Source organism: Cannabis sativa, chromosome X (assembly GCF_029168945.1).
Source record: "Cannabis sativa cultivar Pink pepper isolate KNU-18-1 chromosome X, ASM2916894v1, whole genome shotgun sequence".
Classification (NCBI taxonomy): Eukaryota; Viridiplantae; Streptophyta; class Magnoliopsida; order Rosales; family Cannabaceae; genus Cannabis; species Cannabis sativa.
The window spans coordinates 75,950,670-75,967,519 of NC_083610.1; the positions used below are offsets into that span (position 1 = coordinate 75,950,670).

Sequence of the window (16,850 nt, forward strand, 5' to 3'; positions counted from 1 at the left end):
TAAACCTTAATAATTGGATTGCTACTTGTGAAATTGAAATTTATAAAAAAAAAAAATAAATAAAAAAAAAACTTGTCTGTTTTGTCCTACATTACTATTACAAGATCCAAAAAAAAAAAAAAATTATAAAATTCATATCATATTTTACCAATATTATTTATTTGTATAAGTCTCAAGGGACGTAAAAAATATTATTTAGCCAATACAACTTCAATTACCTCAAATTAAACAAATACATCAAATTTAGCAATTAACAATGATTATACCCAATATATATATAAAAAAAAAAGTTGCTTCAAAAGCCACCCTAAATTTTCTTTGCAGAGAATAAAATCACTTATCTTCATTAACAATCACCCATGTCAAATATTAAAAGAGCTTATGCATAATTTATATTGTAGCTTGGAGTTATACAACCTGGTAATCAAAATCTAACCCTTATGAAAGTGTAAAATTTTACAACAAAAATAGCCACCGATGGGCTAAATCTAAATATTCAGAGATTCATGATTTTAATTTTAATAAGTTTGCTAAAATCAAACGCAGCCTAAAGAAAAAAGGAAGAAGAAAAAAGTTAGAATACAGGAGTGGGAAAAATCACCTCCACTTATCTTGTAGATCTTTCTTCTCAGACAAGATCCATGTAACGAAGATCGCCGCTACTAGTACGACGATGGTGATGAGGAGCAAAGCATAACTAAAATCTTCAGTGAGTGAATCATAGGTCTTCGAAGGCGCGATTCGCGTGTAAAAGAGATCAACTCCGTATGCAAAAACAAGTGTTGTTGACTCCAACCTGGCAGGGATAGTAACTATGCCTCGAAGTCCTTCTACTTTAAGGGCATGCGTTACGTAAGACTGCAAAATTGGAGCCTATGTTAATACCAACTATTTACATAAAGTTATATTAGTTTTAAGAGAACAAATCTGACTGCAAAGAAAGATGTGGTATAGATGGTGAACATGGTTTATTTTATTTGTATACGGTTAATAGATAGTATGATAAAACTTCGAGGTCAGGTTCTTATTTACTTATCGAGGACTAGGCAGATATAATAATGCACCAAGCTTGAAGAAAAATCACACTGAAAACAGAGTATAATGGAAAAAAGACAATATGTACCTGGGGAATGATAGGTAAAGAATCTGTTAAAGGAACAAGGCCTTCTTCACGCTCAGCTTGAGAAGGGTTTGCTGATCGACGGGGATCTAGAAAACGTTTATCAAGTGCCAAAACCTGCATAGAGTTGTCATCCATCGAGTTATGTGTAATGTGTTAAGAAAAACAATCCATGCAGCACCTAACCTGAGGATTTCAGATTAGTAATTACCAAAGTAAGAATATTCCAAAAACAACAGCTAACCTGATCTGCAATAGTACCAATAAGAAGCTGCTTTGAAGTTATTCCCTTAGCTGTTGATGTCACTGATATAGCTTTAACAGAATGAGTGAAAAAGTAAGATTGTGATTTTGTCACAACCTCAGTTCGGGAGTACGAAGAAATAGGATATGTGAGATTATGCTTTCCAAGAACAAGCTTCCACAAATCCTTATTGGCCTGTCAATTTTAAATGTATTTTGATCAGTATTAAATTTAAAAGACAGGATTACACAAGGATTTTTGAGCTTCACAGCATACCGCTCGGGACTGGTCATATATCTCAATGACTGACATCTCATATCTGTGTGCTCTCAAGTTGAAGTAGTGATAGACAACCCAGTTCTCACTGAAAACCTATACAATGGATAATACAATAAGTGAAAATCTTTTATACGTTACAAGACCGTAAGTGATAGGGGATTTGAAAGCTTACTGCATGGACAGGACCCTGAGAACCATGATGAGTCATTCTGTGCAATATACGACCAGATATAGTATCAATAAGATAAACAACCAATGACGACTCCTCCGGGGTAGCTGCTCCAATTTCACCACTAGCTTTTGGCGTAACAGTGGAAACAAACATCAAATTTTTTGAGATATACTTGTACATTACATCATGATCTCCTATAATCTTTGCCTGAGTATGGACCACCTACAAAATGCAAATCACAATGCAATAGAAATGTAATCAGGAATCAGAATGTAAAAGGAAAAAACATAGAAAGATCCAATTCAAATTTCAGTTAGGAAGGTGACAGGTCCCCGCAGCAGCATCCAAAGGGATTTGAAATTAGGTTCACAAATATTTCTTGTTCTTCTTCATAAAATAACATTTATTGTCTCCAGTCCAGACTATCCATTTAACTTATTTTATTTATTTACCTATTTCAACACTACTAAAAGCATATCAATAACAGTTGTACCAACCAATAAAAGCATACCTCGTTCAATTTTCTTGTCACAGTTGCAATTATCTTTTCCGAGTCAGATGGAAATACAATTGACCATACATCTCTAGAGTCAAAGCAGTACTCATCAAGGTTTTCACCAGCAGAATTTCTCTTCAAAGCATGACCCTTAATGATGCCTTTATCAGCATCAACTGAGTGCCAGTATATGTTTGAAAATTCACGTTGAAATATACTAATAGCCTCAGGTGTTCTGGGGTATAAATATGTCCGTTGGTCCACATCTATCAGTAGATGAAGACGCTGTTCGGTTGCATCAGTGAAGGGCAGTGGAAGAACTTGTACAACAGAATGAGTAGGACTCAATGAACTTATTTCCTTTCCGGTGTAAGTATCAACAAAAGAAAGTATTCCTGGTGCGTCATAACTTTGCCCACACCGGCCTACTATGAGTACAGATGGATTTTCATCCAATGCATGATGATGGGGAACCTGCCATTGGTAAATACTAAGCCCACTTGGATACTTGCATGCTGAATTGCGCAGTGAAGGCAGTAAAAGCGACCAAACAACTCGTCCATCTCCGCTGTGCAAGGCAAACAGCTTTCCTGCTCGAGTTAGGACTAGAAGCAGCTTCCGGAAACCATTGTGATCTCGGGTCATTTTGCTCTTCTCGGAATTCTTTAATCTCATCCCTTGGATTGCTACAACATCCTCAGGGCTTGCAAGCATTAAAGTTCCCTTAAGCTTCAGCATGTGACCCTTTGAATAGCAAACATCAACCAAATAAATCATGTGAGGTGGAACAAGTAAATCAAATGCATGCCAGTCAACAAATTTTAAAACGTAATATCTGAAATACTAACTATAAAAAAAAAAAGAGGTCAGGAACACAAAAATACCCCTTTTTTAATTCTATAGTTGCAAAAAGCCTTCAAACTTTGAATACCATCTTAACATCCTATTATGAACTCAATATTTATACCTTAAGCCATTCAAAGAGGTTATCCTCCACTTTTGCAACTGATACACCCTCCTTCTCCACAGGTAGTTCTGATGTTGCTACATCTACAATTGACGCAAGGCCATCCTCCCTACTCCAGACAATTGCTCCTTGTTGTAACAGCAAGAGTGAATGATCTTCTGTGACAACCAAGGCCCTAAATCCATTAGACCTGTCTGTGCGGATATAATTGTTTATAAACACTCTATGGACAAACCCCCTTCCATGGTCCATCACTATACTCTCCTTATGCAATTCCTTATTCCAGTCATGGACAAGCTTCACTGTAAGATGAATCTTGCCATCATCGTGCTGAATTAGTGCAAAAGCTTTTTCTCCCTCTGAAAGCAAGAGAGGATCACTTACAACTGCTGCATTATTGACTTTATCCACAACCTCCAGATTTCCTTCACCAGTTATTCTAATGAATATTTTAAATCCATTGATTTCTAAAGCAAACATTTCTTGAAGCTTTAAGGGCAACAATACTGTTGTCCCAGAAGAATCACCAATAAGATTAGATAGATATGTTTGCTGAAATTTGATACCATCCTGAAAGTTTATTGTTACTATCTTTGACTTAGTGGCATCCAATGCCACAACCAGGTCATCAGAAACCAATAACATCTCCCCTGAAAAATCACCAGGAAAGGCAGCGCCATGTTTATTCAGCAAGTCTCCATTCCTAGCATTTATTGCAAACACCTCAAACTGGGAAGAGCCAGCAGAGCCTAGCGCATATATTATCTCACTGTCAGAAGGCCGGATAATCTGTTGGACCTCAATACTGCAAACACATAAAACACAGAACATTAATGACGTCGTATTTTAGAACAGAACACACCTCTGAAACCTGAGAGAATTTTCTGAAAAAAAAATACAACAATTGGCCCTTTGACCTCCATTTCCGTTTACCTTTCTGCTTCAAAGTTCTTTTTCCAAACAATCTCGCCATCTATACTAGATATAGCATGAAGACACCCATTACTAAAAACAAGGATCAAATTATCCTTGTCGACTTTCAAATTTTTCTGTAAAAGATAACCACATTAAACCAGATGTACGTAAGAAAAATTGGGTTTGCAACACTTACAAGATCCTCACACCATGCAACCTGCTCCAAAGCAAATCAGAGAGGACCCAAAAATCTCAAAAAGCAGTTAGCTCTTGCAGAAGCAAAATTATATTCTGCTTTAAGTTAACCAGAACATTAATTTGCATTTATACAATTTCACAACCAGCAATAATTATTTTTATGAAAAATGTAGTACGGAACAACAATGACCAGGTGAAGACTTTACAATGAAGAGAATTTATTTTCAGCCATCAATATATAGGAAATCTCAGACCCTTTATGCACCATGATATTGCATAATTTAAAAATACGCCAATTTTAAAAAACAAAGGCAAAGAATGTCTTTACAAAAGTTTGACCAAGCTACCCTTAACATTCAAAGAAACCTATCTCTCTCTCTTCCCTCACACCCCCTCCTCTCTTTCTCACGTAAGCCCCCTCTTTAATCTGTAAACCCAAGAAAATATTGGCTTGACACTAATTGATAGATTTGGAACACTTTGTGCAATATTTTTTAGTATGTTTGCAAAGAAAAAAAATTCCAGATGAAGACTGAAAATTGTGAATTTCGTAATAAAATGGATGCAAGATGGTTTTGTGATAGTCCCATAAAATTTATTAGGTAAAAATCAATGCATCTAACGATGCTTCGAGATCTAAGTGAAAAGTTAGTCATCAAATTTTTGTGCAAAAAGTTCTCACCAAAGTTTTCATTAAATCCATCGCAAACCATCGTACTCATCAATTAGCATTTTTTTTTGAATTAAAATAAGTTATAGTTTAACGTTGCAAAACCATCGTTAAGCAGCGCTAATTATCTCTTTTTCCCATCGGTTTTCATAAGACCATCACAATAACCGTCCTTAAGCATCACTTTTTGCCCAAGAAAAAAATAAAATCAAATCATGGACCTCAATCTTTTCTTGGGTTTAAGTTTTGAATTAGATTTTCAATCATTAAAACATAAAAGAATTTGAGGGAGAGGGAAAAAAAATCATTGCGTTTTTTTTTTCAGGTTTTAGAGAGAGAAAGATGGAGCATACATGAGATGAGAGAGAGGAGGGGGGACAGTGTTACGGGTCGCTTGGTCAAATTTTTATAAAAAGACATACTTGCCTATGCTTACGAGGGACTACTCAATTTAATGGTTTCATTTTTTTTCCCTTCAATAACAAGTTACCAATAAATAAATTTTTTTTAGAATTATATTAATTATAATTAATTATAATTTTTAAAATAATTAATTTTTAATTTAAATATTTAACAAAATATTTTTTTAGTAATTAATATTTATAAATAATTTAATTTTTATTCACGTTCTGACCAAAGTTTTTATTAAATCCATCGCAAAGCATCGTACTTATCAATTATGATAGTTTTTGAATAAAAATAAGTTATAGTTTAACGTCGCAAAACCATCATTAAGCAACGCTAATCATCTCTTTTTCCCCTTAAAAATCTGTTTTCATAAAACCATCACAAAAACCGTCCTTAAGCATCACTTTTTGCCCAAGAAAAAAATAAAATAAAATCTATTATAATTTTTTAACAATTAAACCATTTCACTATAATATTTATAATAAAATCCTTTTTTTTTTTTACAAAAATTACACTTCCACCTCTTTTAAAATAATTTTTTTGAATAATTAATTATTGTTTAAAAATGACATTTAATTTTTTTTTTTTTGCAACTGCTTCACTCATCTTCCTCCCTTATAAAAAAAATCCCCAATTTCAAAAATTAGAGTTTCAATCTGTCCTAACCTAACATCATGTGAATTTTCCACTTCGATGCAATCTCCTACATCTCTACCACAAACCCATTCCTCCAATCCACTAGCTACAGTTAGATTTTTCTTCGATTTTTAATAATTTGCTTGCTAATTTCCTACTGTTATGTTTATTTGTAAGAAAGTAACAATCTCAATTAATTAATAATCTATTTTAGTAATTTTGATAAACATGGATCTCAATTGATAGATAATCTACTTTGGTAATTTTTTTTTACAACTTCTAGATTGATGAAGTTTATTTCACCGAGGAGCAAAAATAGTTAACTAATCTTTAATTTTATAATTGTTATTACATTTTAAACTATTTTTTAATTTAAGTTTTCAAATTTTTTTTTTACAAAAAAACTAAATAACTTGAACCAATATGAAACTGACACACTGATTTGGCACTTAAATGTATTAAAAATAAGATTGAGTGTAAAATTACTTCAATTAGAGGTCATTCTTACTATTTTTTATTAATTAAAGTTATGTGTATAATAATTTTAAATTATAAGCAGTTTTGTTACAAATATTTCAATTATTTCAGTTAAAAAACAATTAACTTCAAGATCTTTACTTAGTAACAAATTATATATTTAATAACTATTAGTAATTTAATTTTCAATATAATTAATTTTAATTATACTTTTATAAGAAAATAAAATATTATATTAATATGAGGTTACACGTTATTTATTATTTATTTATTTTTTAATTTCTAAAATAATCACAATAGTGATTTAATGGCTAAAAATAAATACAATTTTGATGGCTATATATTTGATGTAACCATTGAAATCTCTTCCATATAAAAATATATACCCCTATAAAAATAATTGACATATATTCCCTTTTAAATGTAGAGGAAGAAACATATACAAGATATTATATAGGGAAAATAGTGACATAAGTACCCAAAGTTTTAGATTTCTAAACGGCATAAACCCAATGATTTTTTTTAGTGGCATAAGTACCCAATGTTTATAAAACTGTAATTTTCTTCCAGTTTCATCAGTACAGACTCTGTTATTGTCTTTTAACCCGGACACATATATGACCCAAATTTTAGATTATTTGGTCTGGACGAAAAACATGTAGTATCAGTTACTTCTAAATCTTTTTTAATAAATTTAAAACGGAGCCTGTACTGACAAAAATAAAGAAAAATTACAGTTTTACAAACATTGGGTACATATGCCACTAAAAAAAATCATTAGGTTTATGCCGCTTACAAACTCAAAACTTTGGGTACTTATGTCGCTATTTACCCTATTATATATATATCTATAACATCCTTAGAATAATGGATATTGACAAGTTGTTCTTGTTCTTGTTTTTTTTTTGGTTTTTTTTTTAAGTTTTTTTTTTTACTATTTTTTAATTCTATTTTTTGATAAATAATTTTTTGTCTTTGTTATTGCCTATTGGTACTCTTAATGTGTTTAATACTATATCGGTGTGGTACTATTTTTCTCATACATTTTTAAATTTGTTTTAATTCTATTTTTTTGGTAAATGGTTTTTTTGTACTTGCTATTAGTACTCTAAATGTGCTTAATGTTATATTTGTATGGTACTCAATAATTGGTTTGTAATTTTTTTTTTTTTTGCCTTTTGTGTTTTTTTCTTTTGTATGGATAATATTTGTACTATTTTCACTATTATTTTTTGTAAATAACTACTAATTAGTTAGTAATTTTTTCAAATAATCTTTTTGTACTATTTACTATTTTTTTTATCTTTTATGTTTTTTTGTTTTTTTTTTAATTTATTTTTTTTTACAATAATTTTTTGTACTTACTATTGGTACTCTTAATGTACTTAATGCTATATCGGTGTGGTACCGAATAATTGGTTGGTAAACTTTTTTTGTCATTTTTTTTTAATTTTACTTTCTATGAATGATCTTTGTACTATTTTTTCGGTAAATGATTTTTTGTACTATTATTGTTATGTGACACCTTAAGGTGCTCAATACCATACTACCCAATAATTAGTTAGCATGTTTTTTTAAATCATTTATTAAATTAAAATTTGTGGGAGATGTACATATTTTTAGTAACTTCAATTAGAATTTTAATTTTTTTACATTTAATCTGCTAATATAATTAGATATTTTATCTGTCCTCATTTAAATAGAATTAATAAAATTAAAAAAAATATAATTAATCCATTAATTTTAATGGGAGTGTTTGGCACGTTCTCTACCATTAATCCACCTAGTATATATATAGAACACTTCTTATATATATATATATATATATTTATATCAAAGGAAGGCTTCAATAAGCATAATGTCACTAACCGGAATGGATAATAGAGACTTTGAGGACTTCGAACCCTGTAGAAAAGACTCCCAAACCATTTGACCATCAGGAAGGTTCCAAGCTCTCAAGATACCTCCCCCAGATGACAGGGTTATAACATCTAGAAAAGAAAAAAAAAATGAGAGAAACGTTTAGCCATTATATCAACAATTAAAGCCAACTGGCCATGCACTTATAGTCGACAGGAAGAAATTTAGCACTGCATGTTAGAAAATACACCCAGATTTCCTTCAAAAACAAACTCCGCTTCTTTCATTTATTTTCGTAACCAATTTAACTAATATGAAATAGTTTTGTGTGTATGAAAACTAGCTTAGTTTCAGATACATAGATATGCAGAAGAAACAATGTTGTATTCCCCATTAAGTTTATTGTATTCATGTTGCTTGTTGACATAATATCATCAATGAATAATCAGGTATTCAGGAGAACCATTCAGTGAAAACACTTCCTAAGGTTTAGTACTACTGGTAAGTAAATATCTCTATCTAAAATATACCTACCTTCAAAACTACCTCATACTTTGAAAACAATACTCAAGTGAGTATACAATAGATATATAATACAGCCATAGGATTCAGAGAAACTAGCAATTTAAAATATAACTAAAGAAGAAAGACAAACTAGGTAGAGGTAGGCAACATTACATTTTCCCAGAGCAATATCTATTCCATCCACAACATCATTGCTGCCAAGAACGTGTCTCCAAACTGCACAGAGCAAACAAAGCATTAATTCTCAGGTAATGCATAAGCTACTAACATTAAAAAGAAAAGAAAAGAAAAAGAAAAATCACTTAAAGCATTTAACAAAACAAGAGAAAGACCATCTAATTATCGATTACTTATTTGAGTTTGACAAAAGTCAACGGAACACAAACATAAACAACATGTTACCCATTCCAGGTAAATTAATCTTACAAATCTCTCCATGTCGAAGATCAAGAGAAGCAACAACATTCTCCTCGGTGGACACAACAACACGCTTTCGGCCAGCTTTCTGAGTGTGGAACACTGCTTGTTTCACCTTCCCTATGTATTGTTGGTGCCTGCGTGTCACAAGAAACATACTATAATACACAAATAATAAAACAAGTGCCGATACATTCAACTTTGCTGATAATGAATAAGAAATCATTCAAAATCGACGACCTAAGTACAAATTAAATTACTTGATCCCATTGAAGACAATTAACATGGAGTTCGTGGATACAAAACTCAACAACCCCTGTGTGGATTCATAATTCAAAATTTTCAACGAATAATCAACAAAAATCCCATCTTAAACAATTAGATTGTACATACTCTGTGAATAATATAAGATTGATTCGAACTCCAAATTTGATCAATCAGTAAATTAGTGTCATTCGGATTTAGAGAAAAAACAAAATTCATAAAATTTACATATACTCAAGTAGGATTTCCAATACGAAAAGAATTTTGATCGAGTTTCCAACGGGTTTTATAGCAAGAAAAATTAGGAGTGAATATGGAATCTGAGAGCTTACCAATCCATTAGACCAACTTGATCTCCGAAAAGTGAAAAGCTTGGCTTGGCGTAAAATAAAAATAGGACACAAAACAGTAGCAAAACCCTAATCGCCATAGCCATGGCAAATCTGGCAGTCTGTGTCTCAGTGACGAGTCAAAGACAGATCTCGGAGTGAGACTGCCGAAGAGAGAAGGGCGATAAGAGTAAGAAAGAGAGAGTTCGTATCGTAATAACGGACTATACTCCAAATCTTGGGCCGGTTGTCCAAAATCAAATGGAGCCCGGCCCAATTGTTTTGTGGGCTAGCTTTAATTTTAAGAAAAATTACATCAAGATACATAATTTTGTAAATAATTATAATTATAATGTATATTTCTTTTATTTACATTTATACATTTTTTTTTTATATTGTTAAATGGTCATACCAGAAAATAGTTGTTATTATCATTAGTAACATAATAAAAAAAAAAAAACCGTTAAATATTAGTCTGTGCTTAATTTATAATTAGTTTCTATAAATTATATATTGGAATAATTACATAAGGCACTATTTTTTGTAAAATATTTACATTTTTACGTTCAAAGAATATTTTTTTTACATTTTTACGGTTTTCTAAAAAATAACACGAAAACAATATAAAATCAACAAGAAAACAACATAAAAGTAACATGAAAATAACATCAAAATAGCAACAAAAAATAACATACAGATAACAAAAAATTAACAACAAATGAACAAAAGTAATTTTGTTATTTTTTTTGTTATTTTTGTGCATTTGTGAAATTATCCCTTATATATTTCCTTTAAAAATTTTATTTTATTTTCTAAAAATATTTAAAGGTATAATATAAATATGCATTTACATATAAATATATATATAACTTATTCTTTTATGTAATTTTTTATTATAAATATATATAACATAAATATGCTTTTCTATATAAATATAACCTTTATTTTATTTTCTTATTATTTATATTATTATTTATTTTTTCTACATTAATTTTTTTTGAAATAAATAACTTTCAATGTTTATTTATTTATTTATTTATTTTACAGTATGTGAAATATAATATTCATTTCTTATTATATTTTTTACACTTTTATATTCTCATTTGGTAGATATATTAATAAATATTATTAACAAATAACAAAAACAATACTAACAAATAATATATACTATATATACTAATTAGTATATGTTAAGAATATATAATAGCTACTATTGTTAACAAGTAAGAAGTAATTAATACTATGTTTGAAATTGTACATACTAATTAGTACACATTTAAAATTATATAGATACTAAAAAATAATAGATACAACTAGGTATACATTTGAAAATATACATACTAATTAGTCTATATTTAAAACTGTATATATAGAGAAAAATAAGTAATAGGTACTATTAGGTATTACGTTTAAAATCGAAACAACTAATTGGTATATATTTAAAATTGAATAGATCCTAATAAATTATAAATAGTTTAAATTATATATTAATTGGTATAAATTTAAAATTATAAAATATTAACAAGTAAAAGATACTATTCGGTATATATTTTGAAATTGTATATGTTAATTTATATATGTTTAAAACTTTATATATACTAACAAGTAATAGAAAACATAAATATAAACAAAAAATCAAAACGATATTATTAGGCAATCAAATGCTAAGTAAAATAAAATTATACTAATTTTTCATGTTAAAAGACTAATTTATTAGATATGTAGTAATATCATATATATATCCAAACAAAATAATAATAAATAAAAAATTCTACTTGTTATTATAGGAGTAATTATGGAATGCAATTAAAAATAAAGTACATTGATAAATATTGTATGTATTTGTGTAATATTATGTTTTATACGTCTTTTTTATAATTACTTTTTAAATAGTGTATAGTTGTGGGTTTGGATGGGCCCTAGACATGGGTCTAGCCTGCCTAAGCCCAGGGCCAAGCCTGGGTCGGGAGTCGCAGTCAGGGTTCGGGTCTAGGTCTAAGGTCGACATCAGATTCGGATTCTTGATAAAGATAATAAAATTTTTTACAACCTATTAATAGAAATCAATATACCAAATAGTATAATATAAAATAACATATTACAATAAAATACAACTGTAAATATCATTCAGAAGATGAAATGTCTATTCTTAAGTAAATAAGTACAAGGGAAATAGTTGGAACAACCGTTCTTCCTATATAGACAAGCGATACGTACGACAATAATGCAACTTTACATTCAGAATTGAATAACAACTAAATCAACTAAAATCACTCAAGTTTATGTATCTCCCTAGTGGTATTAGTTAACTACACGATCAACTAAAATCTCACTAATTTAATAGCAAATAGGAACCCCAAAAAAAAAGGACTTGACTATAGATGTTTATGTACAGAAAGAGCAATGAAGGATAACTAGCGAGGCCTGATGTCAGGAAAAACACCACTCACAAGGTTACTTCCAGCAGCATAATCAGTTGTCATATACATATTCCTGTCATAATTGGGCGATGGTGTTAGCCCTAATCCAACTGATGCTGATGATGTTGAAGAGGAGGCATTAAAGTCTGAATGACTGGTCTTAGATTGTGAAAGCATTGAGCACAAGTTCTCTAACTCTCGAACAACCTCCAACATTGTTGGTCTCCCTTTTGCTTCCTCTTGACAACACTTGAGAGCTAACTGCATGAATTTCTTCACACACTCAAAGTTGTAAGACCCCATGTCCCTGTCTATCATGGTTTCCATATTCCCAGATTGACATGCGGTGTTAACCTATATATAAATTAACAATTACACAAATATAATAATGAAACATTTTCTCTCGACTTAATGATAATAATGGTATTCAACAACGTTAATATCTAATATTATTTTATCCCAGTTTTTGGGAAGATGCATAAGCTAAATTTGGACATGTTTATTTTCTAAACCATCATTGTTTTACTAACATAATCAGAAGCTAAAAAGTAGATTCTCTCACTCAAAAAAACTACAAAAAGTGTTTTTGTTTGTGCAAAGTATCAAAGCATAATTGACCAAACACCCAAGTTGCATTAGTTTACATGAAAAGAGTAGAAAATATACGTCAACATTAATCCCAGAAAAAGCACTTATTATAAACATATAAATATTGTGGTACAACTCCCACCTACATCTGTAAAGAAAACTATAAAGTGCTTGTTATTAATTTTACCATTTGAATTATTTGAGCTTCAATGCATAGAAGGTGCTTAAACTTAAACTTCAAGTAAAATTAAAAGAAAAAAAAAAGCATTACAAGAAAATCAAATGTACCTCTCGAACAATGTTTCTACCATGAGAAATGGGTGGCATCCCTGTTAAAAGTTCAAGAAATACAATTCCAATGCTGTACACATCACTCTTGTCAGTTAACTTGTGAGTTAAGAAGTAATCAGGATCAAGGTAGCCCTGTCAAGAAGGAAAAGTACATAATTCTTTTAGTGATTTGATTAACTTTACTAGTAAAAAAATGGGATACAAACCAACACCAAAAGATAACTTCTACTCTTGTCTAAAATAATTGTGGAGGTTTGGCCACTTGAGCATGATTAGTTAGTCATTGACACCTGTTATACAATTATTTATGTTATGATTTTATATCAAGTTGTCCAACTCGATCTAGTCCTATAATTAGGGCTCTAGCTCAGTAATCAAGAGATATGTTGTATTTGAGTAAGACTACATTGATGTATTTCTGGTTAGCTTTTGATCCGTTGAGTTCTACTCTGTAACTAGAAGCATTGATCAACAAAATATTCAAGCCACAATAGCTATCTTCTTCTGTTGATTATGTCCAAGTCTCCCTAACTTGTGATTAAACTACATAAGTCTACTGTGTATTTCTTTGTTCATTTCCTTTGTCATTTTGATCTTAGTTTTAATTGTTCTTTGATTGGTGTCCAAGACACCACAATAACATTATAAATTACAAGGGTTGTTAGACAAAACATCAGAACCGATCTATTTTGTTATTATTTTATTTTCTTAAGCATGTGAACTTATTTTATGTAATTGTTCCCTTCATAATGTTAAAATTGTGTCAATATACCTTAATTGATAAAACTACAACCTTCTAACAATGACCAAAAAACAAAAAATTACAATATTTAGCAACTACCACATAACATCCACACTATCACATTTAAATTTAAAAAGGAAATTAGTATCAATTTAGCTATATGTTACAAGAAATCACATAAGACAATCAAGTTAAGATAATTAACTATACTATAATGACATATGAAGGAATTAACAAACTGAGATGATTTTTTTATACTTTCACTTTGAATGAATTAAACTTTTGACGAACTATATATGAATCCAAGTCGCATTCATAGTTTGTATAAAAGTTAGTTATTAACTTCCTCCCAAACAAGTTTATATTTTTTGAAGCTATTGAATCTATTAGCCATGAAGAACTTGTATTAATAGTAATTAAGAGAGAGAGAGAGAGAGAGAGAGAGAGAGAGAGAGAGAGAGAGAGAGAGAGAGAGAGAGAGAGAGAGAAGGAATGTAAATAGATGAGATAGAAAGATTAATCTCATGTGTATTGATGTTGGTATTCTCTTACAATATATAGTGCTTATACAATCAAGAAACAGTTACAAACTAATAACTAAGTGTACTAAGATAGTGGCAGTACATTAACTGTCATAACACAAAACCAACACACTTAAGGTCCCTAATACACCCCCTCAAATATACAATGTGAGCTAGGCACAATTGTAAGTTTCGACCTGAAAGTTGTAAATCGAGGATTGGAGACAGCTTTGGTGAGCCCATTAGCAACTTGATTTAGTGCAGGAACATTAACTTGAATCAAGTACTGCAAAATTTTCTCTCGAACAAAGTAAAGATTGAGCTCAATTTATTTTGTATGAGCGTGTAACAATAGATTGGTAATGAGAACTACAGTGCTAAGGTTATCACACCAGATAACAGGGGGCAAGGAAAATTAGTTTGAGCTCAGTGAACAAAGAGTATAGCCAGGTGATCTCAAATAAAACTTGAGATAGACTCCGATACTCAGCTTTAGTACTCGATCATGAGACTGTGTATTGTTTCTTAGACTGCCAAGCTACGAAATTTTGAACAAAATAGATGGTGAAGCCTGATGTACTTTGACGATCATCAACATTTGTGGCTCAATCTGCATCGTAAAAAAATACTACATCATAAGGCTCTGGTTTTTGAAGGAGTAAGCCATAGTCAATGGAACCTACTAAGTACTTGAGTATCCTTTTAACAATATTCCAGTGAGTTTGCAATGGGTCAGCCATGAATTGGCAAACTTTGTTGACACTGAAAGAGATTTTAGGTCTAGTAATGACTAAATATTGAAGTTCACCATTAATGGATCTATATTATTAGGGATAAAGGGTCTCCTTCATAGGCAGATAATCGAAGACCATTAGTCATTGTTGTTGGAGATGGTTTGGCATCCTGCATTTTGGCCAGACAAGTGTAGTCCTTGTTCATATTGTGTTACCTTTATCCCAAGAAAGTAGGAAAGAGTACCTACATATTTTAATGAAAACTAAGTATTCAAGGCTTGAATTAAGTGAGATACTAGCTTGGAACACTCCTTGTGATGATTATATCATCCGCATATACCAAAGTTATGGTGATGTATGCTAGACAAACAAACTGTGATCTGATTTGGAGGAGATGAAACCAAGGGAAAGAAGAGATGTATGAAGTTTCTCAAACTAGGCTCAAGGGGTTTGTTTGAGTACATAAAGGGCCTTGTTTAGTTTGCAAACTAAATGAGGAGTCTGTGGATCTTCTAACCTGGTGGTTGAATGATAAACACATCTTCTTGAATATCACTATTCAAGAATGCATTATTGACTTAATTGCTTGATCAACCAGCCTCTGGACAATGCTAGAGACAGTACAACTCGAATGGTAATAGACTTGACTATTAGACTAAAGGTTTCAGTAAAGTCAAAACATGGTTGTTGATGAAACTCCTTGGCAATGAATCGAGCTTTGTACTTGTTAATGGTACCATATGGGTTTTCTTTAATCTTGTATACCCATTTGTAGCCTATTGTAGTTCTACCTTGGGGCAGAGGAACAAGATTTTGAAGGCCAAAACTTCAATATCAATAGTCTAGGACCAAACTGCTTCTTGCAATGCTTGTTTGACTGAGGTTGGAACCCTAGAAACAAGAAATGATCTTGGTTTATGTATGCCAAACTTGGACTTGGTCTGCATGATGTGAGTATTGAGTATGGGAGCCACTGAAGTAGGAGCTTTCTAAGAAGTTGAGTTGGGAACAGTAGTATGATCAACTTGTAAAATAGAATTAGAGATAGTTTTGGGAATAACAGACGACTGAGAGACCATGGATTCAACAGAAGTGGACACTAGACATCTGTAGACTACAGACTGTGGATGTATAGTAGGAGATGCAGTGTGAGGGATAACATGCGGTGTAAGGGTGGATCTGTATTGGACACAACTCTAGATGTAGACACAGGAGTAACATGAGATGTTTGACATGTGGGAGGGGGTTTGGGACCATAAGAGGTAGACGACATGTCAGTAGATAATAGAGGAATCACGTGTTGAGAATGAGAGGAACCAAATCTGGGGAATAAGGGACACACCTGGAGAGACCGTGCAACTTTAGGAATCTGACCTAAGAGTAAAGTGTATAAAGCGGTACGGAAAGGGTGAGGCACCTATGTTTTGGAAGCATACGTAAAGGTAGTTTCATCAAATATTATATCTCTAGAGATGTACAACCTACCCAAGGGATCTACGCACTTTTAATTCTTATGATTAAGGCTATATCCATGAAATGTACAGGTTGTAAACCTAAATTGGAGCTTATGCTTGCTG

General features: G+C 31.3%; 2 protein-coding genes across 2 annotated transcripts in view; both read right to left on the reverse strand.

Moving 5' to 3' along the window:
• Nucleotides 1-312: 312 nt before the first annotated feature.
• Nucleotides 313-10,169, reverse strand: LOC115699337 (uncharacterized). Its single transcript, XM_030626693.2, has 12 exons — nucleotides 9,981-10,169; nucleotides 9,394-9,521; nucleotides 9,121-9,183; nucleotides 8,452-8,573; nucleotides 4,212-4,327; nucleotides 3,279-4,083; nucleotides 2,327-3,055; nucleotides 1,816-2,037; nucleotides 1,641-1,736; nucleotides 1,365-1,559; nucleotides 1,124-1,237; nucleotides 313-858 (listed from the first exon to the last, which is right to left on the reverse strand). The coding sequence occupies exons 1-12, from the start codon at nucleotides 10,082-10,084 to the stop codon at nucleotides 598-600; spliced, it is 2,955 nt and encodes a 984-aa protein (XP_030482553.1). The 5' UTR covers nucleotides 10,085-10,169; the 3' UTR covers nucleotides 313-597.
• Nucleotides 10,170-12,076: 1,907 nt separating this feature from the next.
• The window catches only part of LOC115699331 (probable LRR receptor-like serine/threonine-protein kinase At5g37450), a 39,530-nt gene continuing 34,756 nt past the window's right edge, over nucleotides 12,077-16,850 (reverse strand). Inside the window, exons 19-20 of the mRNA XM_030626683.2 lie at nucleotides 13,274-13,408; nucleotides 12,077-12,751 (exon numbers count right to left, since the gene is read on the reverse strand). Of these exons, the coding sequence (XP_030482543.2) occupies nucleotides 12,392-12,751; nucleotides 13,274-13,408 (495 nt within the window). The 3' untranslated portion in view covers nucleotides 12,077-12,391. The remainder of the gene's footprint in view (nucleotides 12,752-13,273; nucleotides 13,409-16,850) is intronic.

Excerpts from the sequence above, each read along its gene's own strand:
- LOC115699337 (XM_030626693.2), bottom strand. The coding sequence starts at position 10,084 with ATGGCTATGGCGATTAGGGTTTTGCTACTGTTTTGTGTCCTATTTTTA. Across the intron at positions 4,328-8,451 it reads AGTCTCTATTATCCATTCCG|AAAAATTTGAAAGTCGACAA; the intron begins GTTAGTGACATT and ends TATCTTTTACAG. Across the intron at positions 2,038-2,326 it reads TGACAAGAAAATTGAACGAG|GTGGTCCATACTCAGGCAAA; the intron begins GTATGCTTTTAT and ends TGCATTTTGTAG.